At 42.1% G+C, this 15,514-nt stretch overlaps 1 protein-coding gene across 4 annotated transcripts in view; it reads left to right on the top strand.

Moving 5' to 3' along the window:
- The window catches only part of pknox2 (pbx/knotted 1 homeobox 2), a gene marked incomplete at both ends in the record, with an annotated part of 61,372 nt that extends 45,858 nt beyond the window's left edge, over nt 1-15,514 (top strand). For all 4 annotated transcript variants that reach the window (XM_080749929.1, XM_080749928.1, XM_080749927.1 and 1 more), the window contains 4 exons: nt 9,116-9,235; nt 12,204-12,280; nt 13,231-13,406; nt 15,237-15,514. In XM_080749929.1, the coding sequence (XP_080606055.1) occupies nt 9,116-9,235; nt 12,204-12,280; nt 13,231-13,406; nt 15,237-15,514 (651 nt within the window). The remainder of the gene's footprint in view (nt 1-9,115; nt 9,236-12,203; nt 12,281-13,230; nt 13,407-15,236) is intronic.

Below are 15,514 nucleotides of genomic sequence, written 5' to 3'. Positions count from 1 at the left end.
AGCGTTTTGCCATACCAAAACGTGTGTGTGTAGCATAGCCTGTACATTCTAGACTCAAATCCTAGTCTGAAGACTTTATGCAAGCACGACCACCGCTCACTTCACATTGAGTGTGATTTTTCAAATGGGGGTACGTGGGGGTACTACAGGGGGTACAGGAGAAAATGGGAATACGTATTTTACTGTTATGGGTAATGACAAAACATTGACAGTCTTTGTGTGAACCTTCCAATTATACCCTGAAAAACCTTGTCGCTTGTCTGTCTGTCTGTCTGTCTGTCTGTCTGTCTGTCTGTCTGTCTGTCTGTCCGTCCGGCTGTACAGGAAGTGATGTCAGCGTGATGTCAGTGAGTCACAGTGATGTGGTACAGAATGACTCATATATGGGCATAAAAAGGATGTCACGTGACATCACTTCCTGTACTGACAGTCAGACAAGCTACGAGATTTCTCAGGGTATAAAAGTCCATATATGGACATTCCCAGAAAAAGAAAAAACCTTTTATGTCCATACATGGAGATTTCTGATGTCATAAATCCCAGGTCGAAAATGAGAATGTTAGGGTACCATATATGGCCCATATATGGAGATCCACAGGCATCAAACCAAGGCCCTAACTCACCAAGGCCCTGCTTGGCATTACTTACGTACGTTTTATGCCCATATATGGAGATTCCTATATTGGCAATATTAAGGACATTATTAAGAATATTATGTTATCAATATTAAGGACATATATGGGCGGCGTGTTCCTCCCTCCGCGTCATCAGCGCCCACACCCTAGGTGGGGTTGGCGATAGGGCCTTTCTGTGTGGAGTTTGCATGTTCTCCCCGTGTCTCCTAGGGTTGATACCCTCACAAAAACATGAACAAACTCCCCCCAGAATGACAACAACTAGAATCGTCAGAGAAACGCTGTGGTTGGCCAGATGGCCAAGAATTGGCGTGACCTGAGGTCGCATGTGACCCTGAGGTCGCAAGTCACCCTGAGGTGTCTTACTAGTAATAAGCAAAATACTGTAGTCAGGGGAAGGGGTACTTGGTTTCAGAAATCAGTATAAGGGGGTACGACAACCAAAAAAGTTTGAGAACCACTGGCCTATTGTGTGTCAGGCAGGCTGATACTGATTCAATTCTCAAGTGCAACACTGTGCAACAGGCTGACGCTGTCAGCCTGCCCATTTTACCACCAGAATGGGCTCGTTTGTCTTGGGCGCATATTCATTTGCACTGTTGCATTTGAAAATGTAATATCAGGGCGCTCAGGTGGCTAGTATATCTGTTCACCATTGAGTCTTGGAGGGAGCCGGGCAGGGAGAATGATGTCTTTGTCGTTGTACTAGTGACTCCTAACAGTCTGTAGTGGTGGGAGGAATAGGACAGCGCTGTGTCCTCCCAGTGGGGTATAGAGTCATTGGCATAATGACTACATTAGGGAGGGATTCATGTCAGAAAATAACATAAAGATATAGACTAGGCTAGAGGTCTTCAACAGGGGGCCCGGGACCCCTAGGGGGCCCCAGAGTTACTACAGGGGGCCCTCTAAATCTGTGTGTGATAGGAATTTTTTTCCTCCTTTTTTATATTAACCACTTGAACCCTAGTGTCAATATTCTAAGAACTTTAGCCAAAAATAGCAGATATACAAGCTCACAATGCCTCACGCTGCGAGGCGTTGTGAGCTTGCAGATCGGCTATTTTCGGCAAAGAGGTTTTGTGTAGAGGGGAAAAACAATAAGTACAGAGTGAAAGGTCAACTGTATTAAGTATTGACGGTTCAAGTGGTTAGATATCCCAAAACATAAACATTTATATGAATCCAAAATACACTGATGATTGTGCTGTCAAACGATTAAACTGTATGGTTATAAGGTTGTGGGGGTCCATGCTTCAGCTCTCTCTCAACTAAGGGGTCCTTGGCAGTGTTACCAGATGGGAAATGTTGAATTATCGTACCGGAGGCTCAGAATTATCGTATTTGACATGAAACTATCGTACACGGCCAAAAAAAGAGAAATCACTCGTGTAAAAACGTAATTTCACCAAAAAATGCGTCTTTAGTGTAAGAAACGACCTCGTTTTAGACTCCTGCGTGACAAAAACGCATCAGATATGCTGTGTGGAGGCAGGCAACTTCTTGGAGCTTACACAAATAAAAGCCTGAAACTGGTCTGGAAAGATGCAACCAGTGTTTTTAATGCCTCCAAGTACAGATCTAGGGTCAGATTGACTGATTTCCTGGCTTATTTTGAGAAGCCAAACCAGATCCCAGATCAGCAGCCAGGGAAAAGCAGCCAGCTCTTTTTGATGATATGCCGAAATTATCGTACATTTGGGCATTTTTGGAATTATTGATCGTACATCGTACAGGGGGTCAAATTATCGTACAAATACGATAATTATCGTACGTCTGGCAACACTGGTCCTTGGCCTGAAAACGTTGAAGACCCCTGGACTAGGCTACAAAAGTGTTCTTGATCCAATACTGTATACACTATACCAGGGTTGGGAATCTTTGATGATGGAGAGGGCCACTATATTTCCACACTCACTCTAGAGGGCCACAATGCACATACAGTACTGTCTCCGTATTTTAGCTTTCTGAGCGGTGCTCCTGTAAGGAGCCAAGCGCTCCTACATCTGGCTTTGTCCGTTTGTTCAGAGAAAAGGGACACATTGGCCAAGCTTTGCGGGACGCTTTAACGAAATTAACTCATAAATAGCACTGCTCACTTCACACAGGGTGTGATTTCTTCATATTAAATTTCCTACTTTGTCATTCTACAGTATGTCAGGCAAAAGTAGTAAAAATACCCAATCTACAAGCTCAAAATTTGTTGCATTGTGACGCATTTTGAGCTTGCAGATCTGCTATTTTTTCATTGGAATCATGAAAAGTACAATTTTGATTTAATTTCAAATGCATTTAGTTATTCTTATGTTATTTTTATGAACTTAAATGCGTTGGACATAAAAAAGACAATACTTTTTAAATACTAGTCATTAAGCTATTAATATAGACTGAAGTAATTAAAGCCGGTCATGTTTGGATGTTTGCAATTGTAACAGTGGAAATCAAGAATATATAATATCACTATTCCGATAATCTATATGGGCTGCATTAAGTGAAGGTGCATGGGCCGCATGTGGCCCCCGGGCCGCCAGCCAGTTGCCCATGATGTATGCACTATACCAGGGGTGGGCAACTTTGATGATGGCGAGGGCCACTATATTTCCAACTTCACTCCAGAGGGCCACAATGCATATTGCTACGTCCTACTTTGTCATTCTAGTATCTCATACAAAAGAAGCAAAAAGAGCAGATCTACAAGCTCAAAACGCATCGCGCTGCGATGCGTTTTGAGCTTGTAGATCGGCTATTTTTGCTTCTTTTGAATTGGAATCCTGAATTATTTTTTGTTATTTTTGAATTGGAATCCTGAAATGTAACATTTTGATTTCATTTCAAACGCATTTAGTTGTATACTGATGTTAACTTTATGAACCTAAATACAAATACATTGGACATAAAAAAAAAAAAAACATTTTAATACTACTATACAAGTCATTAACCCTTTGCAGTCCGAAATAGAATGGTGGTTGGTAGATTAGCCGTGAAATTTCTATTATTATATTATGATCTGAACCGCATTCATTTTACCAGACATCCAGCGCTATATCACGTGGTCTTCATCCCCCATTACCATTCCGCAATCGCTGTTGTTTTACTCACCCAACTGTCCCAGTGAAATTCTCAATCTGCATTGGTTTAGAGTGGGAGATTCGGCTGACGCATCATGTCCCTGTGCATTTCGCGTGCGCGATCCGTTCACGTAAATGTCCCCTCAAATAATCCACGTGTGACTCAAGAGCAGAACTGAAAAGTGTCGCTAGCATAGCCCCTAGCATGGCTGCTGTAGAAGCACCAGGGTACAGACAGTAACCGAATGGGGGAATGTGCCTTGGAAAAGGAAAGGCCAATGACATCACTTCTGCTTCATGTCAGCCCAGCCATGAGCTATCGATGCACGAGTGGTGACTAGGGAAGGTTAGACGATCGCCGATTTTCGGATGAAAATCATTTATTTCGGTAAATACGGGAAAGTACGGGAAAAGACGAGCGGCTGCCCCGCCCCCCCTAGGAAGTCCGATATAGTACGGTTTTAATATTAAGGGGCTCCCCGTGGCTTACAAAGTGTTAAGCTACTAATATACACTGACGGAATTAAAGTAGGTCATTTTTGGAATTTTAACAGCTGTTATCAATAATATATCAGTATTCCGGTATTAACCTGCGGGCCGCATGAAGTGAAGGTGGGGGCCACATGTGGCCCCCAGGCCGCCAGTTGGCCATGTATGCACTATACAGTACCGACAGACCCTGTTAGATTTATTGTGGGTCTTTCTTTTATCAAGCCTTGAAAACCAGCTCACTGGCCTATGGGTATGAATAAAAAACAGCGGTGAGCAGCGAGGGGAGTTAAGCGGCGCTCAATCTGTAAAAGTGGTGTCGGCGTGCGTGTGGGCCAGTGTGTCAGGCAGGTAATTCAGTGTTTGACAGACAGAGGAGACCTGGGTGAATACCCAGGACCCCGCCAAGGCAGAGTGCTACACGTGGGCTGGGAATAGAACACGGCCCCACGGCCACTCGCCCCGACAAGCTCCCTGGTAATCACACCTCCAGCTCGCTGCTGCTGCCGCCAATTAATTCAACCGCCGCCTTCCCCCGGAACACACGTTCCCAGCACTGAGGGGGATTGGAGGAGGACGGGCACACGTGACACCCCAGCCGCAACCGTAATGAGGCTTGTTTGTGTGCGAGCTCTGCAGGGGATTACTATATGTGTAAATCGCCTGCGTGGAGTGAAGTGCGCATGCGGACAGAATACAGTAGGTTCAGGGTCTTTACGCGCGTGTGTGTATGTGTGTGTGTGTGTGTGTGTGTGTGTGTGTGTGCACGCGATCTCCAATTCAGTTGGGATTCTTTCCCTGTGACTTTCCAGAGCCAGTTTGTATTAAATGAATCAGTTTTTTTCCCCCAGACTTATTTATATGTATTCATGGATTTTGTCCTCCCTGTTTATGCATATTATTTAATGTTCATATGTCGGCTTCAGGACTGTTTTAGTCAATACACACAGATCCACGTAACGCTTCATAATTGTAACAAGCACATTATCTCTTGATTGGTCAATGCCATCATGACGTCATCGCATCAGTATGTGACCAGGGCCGTAATGAACGTATCCAGGAAGTAAGAATTATTTGTATCCAGCCTAGACAGAGTTATTGCAGAAAAACTGGTATTTCTCAAAATGCGTAAAAATCTTCACCTTGAGTATCTTTGGTCTGAAAATCTTTTCTTTAATGTTGCTGAGATACAATCTAGATGGTTGTCTGCATGTATCTGTTCTTCATTAGTTTACATCGTTTTAACTTGATATGCATGTTAGTTCTGTTCTGTAGACAACGTTAAAGCAGGGGTGCCAAAACGGTTCAATTGTAACACAATTTAACATGATAATATCATATTGAAATATTTGACATATTGGCCAATATTGTGTTCAGTCAGCTGGCATTCAATTACAGTGTATTTTAAGTCAGATTAGGGATGTATAACATTGCATTAATCAAACTTGCTATTTATTTAGGTAATCAATGTATTTTCCCATGGAATTCACTCAAACTTCAGCTTAAACTGGTACATCTGGTAATATTTAATATTTTCCTAAAGTATGATATAGTATCTTATCACATCATTGGCATGAAAACAATGTAAAAGAGTTGCTTGAATGAAATATAATTGATTTAAACGAAAAATGATTTGTTTAATGCGGTTCTTTAGCTGTGTTACATTTGTAAATCATGCTGTTACCATTAAACCCATGTGGGCTTCAAATGTAACATCGGAACAGCGTCCACTTTCGGTTTAATAACTCATGACCTGTTTTATCAATTGAAAAACTTGAAGTGATTTATGATAGCAGACATGTGTAAGTCCTTTGCCTGAAAATATTACATATGAACAGGGGCGTCACAAGGGGTAGGAAAGTGGGACTGAGTTACTGGGGCCCAAGGTGGAGGGGCCCTAATAACTTTATTATGAAAAATAGCAGACGCGGCACCGAGTGCCGCGCTGCGAGCTTGTAGATCTGCTATTTTTGAAAAGTTGTGAAAATCTTTGAATATATGTATTTTTTAAGCGAACATGTCTAACTCAAATTTTGCTTCTGGGGGTCCCTGGAACTGAATATTTTGAGATCGGGGTCCGTGGCCAAATACATATCATCTTGGGGGTTCTTGACATAGGTTTCTTGCACACATTTTCAAGATTTTTCAAAAATAGCAGCTATACAAGCTCGCAGCGCGGCACTCGGTGCCGCGCTGTGAGCTTGTATATCTGCTATTTTTCAATAGTTAACATTCATGGGGGGCCCGCAGTGAATCCTTGTACCCAGGGCCCAGAATTTGGTGTGACGCCCCTGTGTATTTGTGTTCTGTATGTGTATAGAACACATACAGTACAATGCAGAGGCATGCTCCCACTTACAGTATACACTGTACACACGTGCGCACGCCTTCAGATCTAGTTTTGTGACAGTGACTAACAGCCTTAATTACTTATTAAGCACCTAGAAAATGGAATTTTGCTTGTGTCTAAGTCTAAACTTGTTAATTAAATGATTGTTCTTCAGAGTTTCTTTTCCCCACACAAAGACCTAGATATTATGAGATTTATATTTGTAATTCTTTTTCATGTAATTCTATCTACTATCTACCTCCTTTTTTCCCCTTTTTTATGTTTTAACTAATTACTCAAATTCCGTTGCCATGGTGATGCTTGGGGAGGTGTTTTTTTCCGCCCTTGTCAAAGCAAAGACAGGTAATTGTCTCCACCAGCCGAAGGCTGAGGGAGAGTATGTTTTCCCCTCCGTCCGTCCGTGTGTCCGTGCGTCCGTCCGTCCGTGTGTCCGTCCGTGTGTCCTCGCAGTTTGTGTGCAGCTAATCTCAGTCGCCGTTGGCCCGGTCGCTGCCAAAGTGAGCACACACATTCCCTGGATCCCAATCTAGAACCTCTGCCCTAAATTTTTCAAATGGGCTTTTTCTAGCGCCACCTAGTGGCCGATGTTCGCAAGACACATTTCTGTGCACTACTCTTACAGATTTTGTCCAAAAATCCTACAAATCGGTAGGCAGTATCTCGACAGTCATGTGATCGACACGGATCTGTCCGATTTTGCATATTCCATCCTGATTGGCTAAGATTGGCTTCCAAAGTTTGTGGGATTGAGCCGTTTGGAACAAAATGCCTCAAATCCCAAACGTAAAGTGCAATTATCATGAAATCGCGCACACACGTTCCCACTAGGTCGAAGAAGAAATGCCACTTAAAATTTTTGAAAGCAGCCTCATGGTGGCGCTATAACAGGCCGATTTGAGGTTTTACCTATAACTCCATCGATCAGTTTCAAACTTTGTAAGCGCATTCCCTAGAGGCCAAGGAAAAACCCTTTCCCTGCATTTTTCACATCAGCCTTTTATAGCGCCACCAGGAGGCCGACTTAAGTAAAACACAATTTTTCCTATTATTCCTTGAGATTTTATCCAAAAATCATGCAAATCGGTACACAGTATCTCTATAGTCATGTGATCAAGTACGATCCGTCTGATATTTCATATTCCATCCTGATTGGCTAATATTGGCTTCCAAAGTTTGCAGGATTGCTCAGTTTTTGAACAAAATGCCTCAAATCATCAACGCAGCTTGCGATTACCGTGAAATTTGCCACACATATTCCCACTAGGTCAAGGAACAAATGCTACCTTTTTCACATTGGCCTGTTATAGCGCCACCAGCAGGTAGACTTTAGCAAAACACATTTTTGGAACACAATGCTTCAAATCATGCATGCAGCGTCCGATTGCCATGAAAGATCTAAGGTGAAGAACATATGCCACCCTTTTTACATTGGCCTATTATACAGTAGCACCACCAGGATGCACAGCCTGGTGGAGACCTGTGCTCGGAAGAGCACTGCTTCTAGTTCTCCTTTGTTTCCGTGGTAACGATAACCAATCCCTAATACGTTGGGTGTTGTCTTTTCTCCACTGTACCTTGGTGTCCATCAGGCATGTGCACACATAGAGGCTTGAGCCCCTGCCCTTTTATCCCTCTGTAAAAAGTGCCCTTTCCATGAATGCAGTTTTTACTATGGTGAAAGAAATACATATGCCCTCTTTCCATGCCATACCTGTACCTGAAGGCAGCATTCAAGAGAATCACCTACAGCCACCAGAGGGAGCGCACACAATGATCTAATAACACAAACCCATAAGACAAATATGGGTAAATTCTCCTTCTACAACACTGCCACCCAGGTGTGTAATTCCTTGACTACCTCCCTTAAAACATGTAGCTCGCTGGCATCCTTCTAAACTGCCCTGAAAACTCACCTTTCAGGAGGCCAGAGAAGGAGGTAGTTATCACTTCTCCCGTAGACAGGCGAGAAGTGAGCATCCCCCCTTAACTTAGCCCACCCCCTTGTTTCCCCGATCCTGTACATGTTTTTATAACTGCAATATTATTGAATGTTATTTTTTATTTTTTTTGCTTTTTATTATGTCTATGAATTAAATACAGAGGGCTTTCAACGTAAAAAAAAGACTGTCTTATTTGAGATGTTCCTTTTAGGCAGGTTGTTTAACTGTACTTGTACTGTATAACATGTCAATTGTATTGACTATACTTGTACTGTTCTCCATTTTTGTCTAATAAAATAATCAATCAATCAATCAATCAATCAATCAAGTCTTGTCCAAACTCTCCCCAACTTGAATGCAGCACCTTACATTATGTTGAAAGAATTGCCCTCTCGGTGTAGAAATCCATGCTGTATGCCACATCTCCAGTATTGAATTGATTATGCTTAGTTCACTGTGGTATCAAGCCCTGAAAATAGCCGACCTCCAAGCTCACAACGCGGCGCAGCACGGCACGGCGCGTTGTGAGCTTGGAGTTCTGCTATTTTCAGTATTTTCTCTCCAAAGCCCTTTTAGAAATGTCAGCCCCTGCCTCTCTAACATTCTCTGCACGTCCCCGGTGTCCATTGAAAGGTAAACCTGGACCTGTGCTCCCTATTGGACGCCGATGAGAAGAAGTCCAAGAATAAGAGAGGCGTCCTTCCCAAGCACGCCACCAACATCATGCGCTCCTGGCTTTTTCAACATCTCATGGTGAGAACGAGATAGAATGCATGCTTTGGCACACAGCAGTGCAGTGCTGATTTTGTCTTATTTAGGAGCCATACCTTTGGCTGCTTTGATGCTGACCTTCAAAGCAGCCAAAGGTATGGCTCCTCCATACCTCCAAAACCTGATCAACCCCTACACCCCCACCCGTGCACTTAGATCAACCAACACAGGGATGTTGACAGAACCCTCGCTAAAAACCCCAGGGCAAAAATCCACTCGTCCGAGACAGTTTGCCCTCCTGGCCCCCAAGTTGTGGAATAAACTCCCTGTCGCACTTAGAACAACGGACTCACTCGCTAGCTTTCGCCAAGGACTGAAGACTCACCTTTTCAGACTCCACCTAAACCCTTAGCACTACTGGAAAAATCAATGACCATACATGAAGCTAGTTAGCATTTGTTTTTAGGTTTTTAGAAACCTTTTTTCTTTTTTTCTTTTTTTACGGATTATATAGTTTTTTTCTAGATAGATATTCATTTACATTTGTTATATTGCTGTTGATGTACTGACACTTAATCTTGTTTATTATTGTGATGTTTATTTGCTTATTGTAAGTCGCTTTGGATTAAAAGCGTCTGCTAAATGCCTAAACTGTAAACTGTAAACTGATTTAATTGACTAAAGTAAAGTAAATGGTGCATTTATATAGCGCCTTTATCCATGGCGCTTTACAGAGGTTGTGCATTACATTCACCCATTCACATAACCTTGAAAGGCGCCAACCTGCTCACCGGGAGCAATGAGGGGTTCAGAGTCTTGCTCAAGGACTATTCAACACTAACTCTGGGGGAGCCCGGGATCGAACTGGGAACCCTTTCGGGAACCCTCCGTGTTCTAATGATGGTTTCTCTACCCCTGAGCCACTGCCTCCCCTTAACTTGACTTAAACTATTGATTTAGTTTTAGTCATAGTCTTAAAAACGTCATTCAGTTATATTTCATCATTATCATATATCTAATATGTCATCTGAAATGTTTTAGTTTTAGTCTAGTCGACTAAAAGTTGATCTTTTTTCAACAGAAATGTATTTTGGCTGGTGTTGGTGGCATTGTAATGCCTGATTTTACACCTGGTTGCATGCTGAAAATAGCTGATCTACAAGCTCACAGCTATGAGTACACATAGTTCTACTATAGATCTCTTCTCCATTAGTCCCTCCTTAACATTTTAGTCATATTAGTCATATTTTTTAGTCATATTCTTAGTCATCATAGCTTTGTTTTTATTCAAATCATGTGAATCGGTACACAGTATCACTATTGTCATGTGATCAAGACAGATCTGTCCAATATTTCATATTCCATACTGATTGGCTAACATTGGCTTCCAAAGTTGTCAGGATTGGTCAAAAATGCCTCAAATCATAAACGCAGCGTGCAGTTTCCGTGCACATTCCCACTAGGTCGGGGGTCAGCAACCCGTGGCTCTAGAGCCACATGCGGCTCTTTAGCGCCTCCCTAGTGGCTCCCTGGAGCTTTTTCAAAAATGTATGAAAATGGAAAAAGATCGGGGGGAAAATGTATTTTTTTGTTTTAACGATTTTTTTATCGTCACTGTCGGGCAGAAACCTTGTATCTCCAAGTTTCAAATTTGTATGTTTTTTTTACCCAAAGCAAAGCCCCACATAGTTCTACTATAGATCTCTTCTCCATTAGTCCCTCCTTAACATTTTAGTCATATTAGTCATATTTTTTAGTCATATTCTTAGTCATCATAGCTTTGTTTTTATTCAAATCATGTGAATCGGTACACAGTATCACTATTGTCATGTGATCAAGACAGATCTGTCCAATATTTCATATTCCATACTGATTGGCTAACATTGGCTTCCAAAGTTGTCAGGATTGGTCAAAAATGCCTCAAATCATAAACGCAGCGTGCAGTTTCCGTGCACATTCCCACTAGGTCGGGGGTCAGCAACCCGTGGCTCTAGAGCCACATGCGGCTCTTTAGCGCCTCCCTAGTGGCTCCCTGGAGCTTTTTCAAAAATGTATGAAAATGGAAAAAGATCGGGGGAAAAATGTATTTTTTTGTTTTAACGATTTTTTTATCGTCACTGTCGGGCAGAAACCTTGTATCTCCAAGTTTCAAATTTGTATGTTTTTTTTACCCAAAGCAAAGCCCTGCTTCATCATACAAGACTGATGCACAAAAGTAGTGAAAACAGCCGATCTACAAGCACACAACGCCTCGCGGTGCGAGGCGTTGTGTGCTTGTAGATCTGCTGTTTTCACTAGTTTAGTACATTTTTAAATGATAAATACAAAACGAAGTTTTGGACATACAAGGTTTCTACCCGACAACGACGATATATGAAGCTTTTATAATTTTTTGCGGCTCCAGACATATTTGTTTTGGGATTTTTTTGGTCCAATATGGCTCTTTCAACATTTTGGGTTGCCGACCCCTGCACTAGGTCATGGAGCAAATGCCACCCTTTTCACATTGGCCTGTTATAGCGCCACCAACAGGTCCACTTTTGAAAAACATTTTTTTGGAAAAAATCATACATGCAGCCTCCGATTGCTGTGAAAGGCAGAAGATGACATGGCACCCATTTCACATTGGCCTATTATAGCGCCACCAGGAGCCCACAATAACCTTCCTGACCTGGCAGAGCAGTGCTCTTCCAAGCACTGCTTCTAGTTTAGTTCTTATTTAGTTTTCATCAGTGAAAAAGGTAGTCAACGAACATTTTTTGCCAAAGTTTTAGTCGACGACACTGCCTACAAGCTCACAACGCGTTGTGAGCTTGTAGGTCTAGTATATTCAGCGCGGGACACTGCAGTGCGATGGAGCATTAGGTGTGTGTGTGAGTGAGTGTTCAGTGAGTGTGTAGATGTTCCAATAGTGTTATGGCCAATATGAAGTTCATTCTTAATACTATGAATGAATGATACTATAATGAATATCGAAAACTAAGGTGGTGGTTGTGTTTTTTTCTCTTAGCATCCCTACCCAACAGAAGATGAGAAGAGGCAGATTGCAGGACAAACAAATCTAACTCTGCTACAAGTCAACAACTGGTAAGGCATTGTCCTTTTATGTAAGTCTGTCTTTGTGCCTGTAGCATTGCAAATACTTACCACATAATGGTGCATTTGCTGAATTTTAGCTTAGATGTTGTGGCCTAGTGCATGTACTTTGTCAGTGTTGTGGCTCCATCTTCTGGTCATATATATTAAGTACAACAAGAGACGTCTTTTACATTAAATATAGTGGTTTTCTTTTTTGTGGGGAAATATCTAGCAGCATTATTTAATATATAAAATGTAGGGTACACAATAGTATTTAAATCATTTTGTCTCCTCAAAACATGCTGTACATTTTAATTTACCAATCACAACAAACATTAGTTTCACTAAAAGTGGTTGCAAATAATTTTCAACAAGGATTGGCCGTCTGAACAGTGGTGTAAACTAAAGAAACTAAGTACATTTACTCAAGTACTGTACTTAAGTACAATTTTGAGGTACCTTTACTTTACTGGAGTATTTCCAAATATCAATACTTTTACCTCCACTCAAGAACTCCATTACATCTCAGGGGGAAATATTGTACATTTATTCCACTACAATTATTTGAAACTTTTAGTTACTAGTTACTTTGTAGATTTTATTATTATTACAGATTATTATTATTACAAAACATACATTACCCACTTCAGTCCTGTATACATTTCGGCCATTTGAAAATAGCCGATCTACAAGGTTAACCTATCTACAATGTGACGCATTGTGACATTGTAGATCTGCTATTTTTTTAAGATTTGTATACATTTGAAAACTTGAAATGGGACATTCTGCATAATGAGTACTTTTACTTTTGGTACATTAAGTACATTTTGATGCCAATACTTTTGTACTTTTGTACATTTTGAATTCCGGACTTGTATTGTAACAGAGTATTTCTGCATTACAGTATTGATACTTTTACTTAAGTAAAACACGTGAATAATTTTTCCACCACTGAACAGGTTCATCAACGCTCGTAGACGTATCCTCCAGCCCATGCTAGATGCCAGTAACCCAGATCCAGCCCCCAAGGCCAAGAAGATGAAGTCCCAGCACCGTCCAACACAGCGGTTCTGGCCTGACTCCATCGTGGCTGGAGTTCTACAGACGCACAGATCCCAACTGGGCAACTCAGACAGTACGCCAGCACTCTGTTGTCTCACAACAACACACCGCGCACAACTTCACAAACAGTTTAAAATTTAAATAGTCGCTGTAAAGCGGAAACCTTGTATTTCCCATATCATATCCATGTATTGTTTTTATTCGTAAATTAATGACATACTACAGTATCACACAAACGTATTTTTGCTACCGTATTTAAAAAGTGAAAGTGGTTACTGTAGCCTAAGTGTATATGTTTTTTGTGACTAAATAATAACTACATAGGATCCATGTAACGCTCTTTTTTCCTTTTCGTATACGGTTATCATTTTTGTCATACAAGGTTTCCACCTGAGGGAAATGAAATGTTCATTGTTGTTGTTGTTTTTTAGTTTTTCATTTTTTTAACAGAGAACAGCTAAAATAACACACACAAACACACACACAAACACAAATGTTATGTTCAGTCCCTGGCATAAAATCTTGCCATACGGGGGTTCACTGCCAAATACATTTTCCTTTTTTGCTTTTTACCCGCCTTTCTCCCCAATTTAGTCATCATGTCAATTGATTCCTCCCCATACACATGTATGTGTGTTGTCACTGCTGTTGTATCCTATTGGCTCACCTGCCAGTGACGAGCCCCCACCGGGAGGACGTACTGTAGAACCTTCGTCCTACTCCTCCCGGCTCCCGCCCAACACTCTATGGCAGGGCGGTACCTGGCTGTGTGCAGTGACAAAAATGATTAATATCTGACAAATACACTCGACAAATATCTGTTCATAGACTCTCGACAGAGCCGGATGCACCGCAGTGGATTCTAACCTCCAGACTCCCCAAATACATATTAATTTGGAAGGTCCTTGACATGAAAAGGTTTGAGAAGCACTGAGATTCTTACCATGCAATGGTTTTCAACCAGTGGTCCAGCTAGGGACCACGAGTGGCCCTTGAGGGGGTTCCAGGTGGTCCCCAGCAAAATGATGGAGAGTCTGTAACCAAATGGACCCTTATAGATCTTTAACTCTTGAGAGCGTAGAAAATAAAATCAAAGTTCTCTCCCAACATCAATACAGCGTGAAATCGTATCCAACGACAACAAAATTAAATATTTCTAAGTTTTGGGTCTTTTGATTGATTGAATCATTTATTTAGATAAACATGAGTAACATGACAAGTACAGACAACACAGACGTATGCAGTACAGCACAGGCCGGTTAAACATCCTGCCCACAAAGGAACATCCCAAAAAGACCTTTTACGGCTTCGTTTACGTTGGTCCTTGGCATTCAATTCATCGCAAATAGTAACAAGAACAACACTTAATGCAATTATAAAAGACCATTATGTGTACAGAGTAAAGAACTACATTCAATGCAATTATAAAATATAAATAAAATAAATGGGGGGTGGGTCTTCACTGGGAGGGGTGATGACTACCTTCGCCTCTGGAACCTCCTGAAAGATGGATTTTCAGGGCAGCCTTGAAGGAGCCCAGCGAGCTACATGTCTTAAGGGAAATAGTCAAGGAATTCCACACTCCAAGTTTAAGTAAAGCCCTGCTTCATCATACAAGTCCGTCACACAAAGGTGAAAACAGCAGATCTACAAGCACACAACGCCTCGCTGTGTTTTCACTAGTTTAGATAGTTTTTAAAATGATAAATACAAAAGGAACGGTTTTGGACACACAAGGTTTCCACCCGACAACGACGATTTACTATTTTGAATGTCAACCCTGACCGAGAGGCTGAATCTCATCAAACGGTGGTTCCGTGTCTCAAACGCCGGAAAAATAAGGGACCTTGATGCGAAAAGGGTCGGAAGCCACTGTTATCTAACGTCTTTGCTCTCCACCCAGACCCGTTGGGCATGGACGGCCTGCACCCGCTGTCATCAGACTCTGCCACCCTGGCCATGCAGCAGGCCATGCTGGGGGCAGATGACTCCATGGACGGCACCGAGGAGGAGGAGGAGGAGGAGGAGGAAGAGGAAGAAGAGATGGAGGAGGAGGAGGAGGAGGAAGAAGAGGAGGAGGAGGTGGACGGAGTGGAGGAGAGCGGCGGGGGGAGACAGATGTCTGGCGGAGGTGGAGCGAGGAGAGAGCTGAGTATGGAGCACAGAGAAGAACTGGAGTAG

This window comes from Nannobrachium achirus (assembly GCF_963921795.1).
Source record: "Nannobrachium achirus genome assembly, chromosome: 19".
Lineage (NCBI taxonomy): Eukaryota > Metazoa > Chordata > Actinopteri > Myctophiformes > Myctophidae > Nannobrachium > Nannobrachium achirus.
This window is presented reverse-complemented; position numbering and strand designations above follow the sequence as displayed.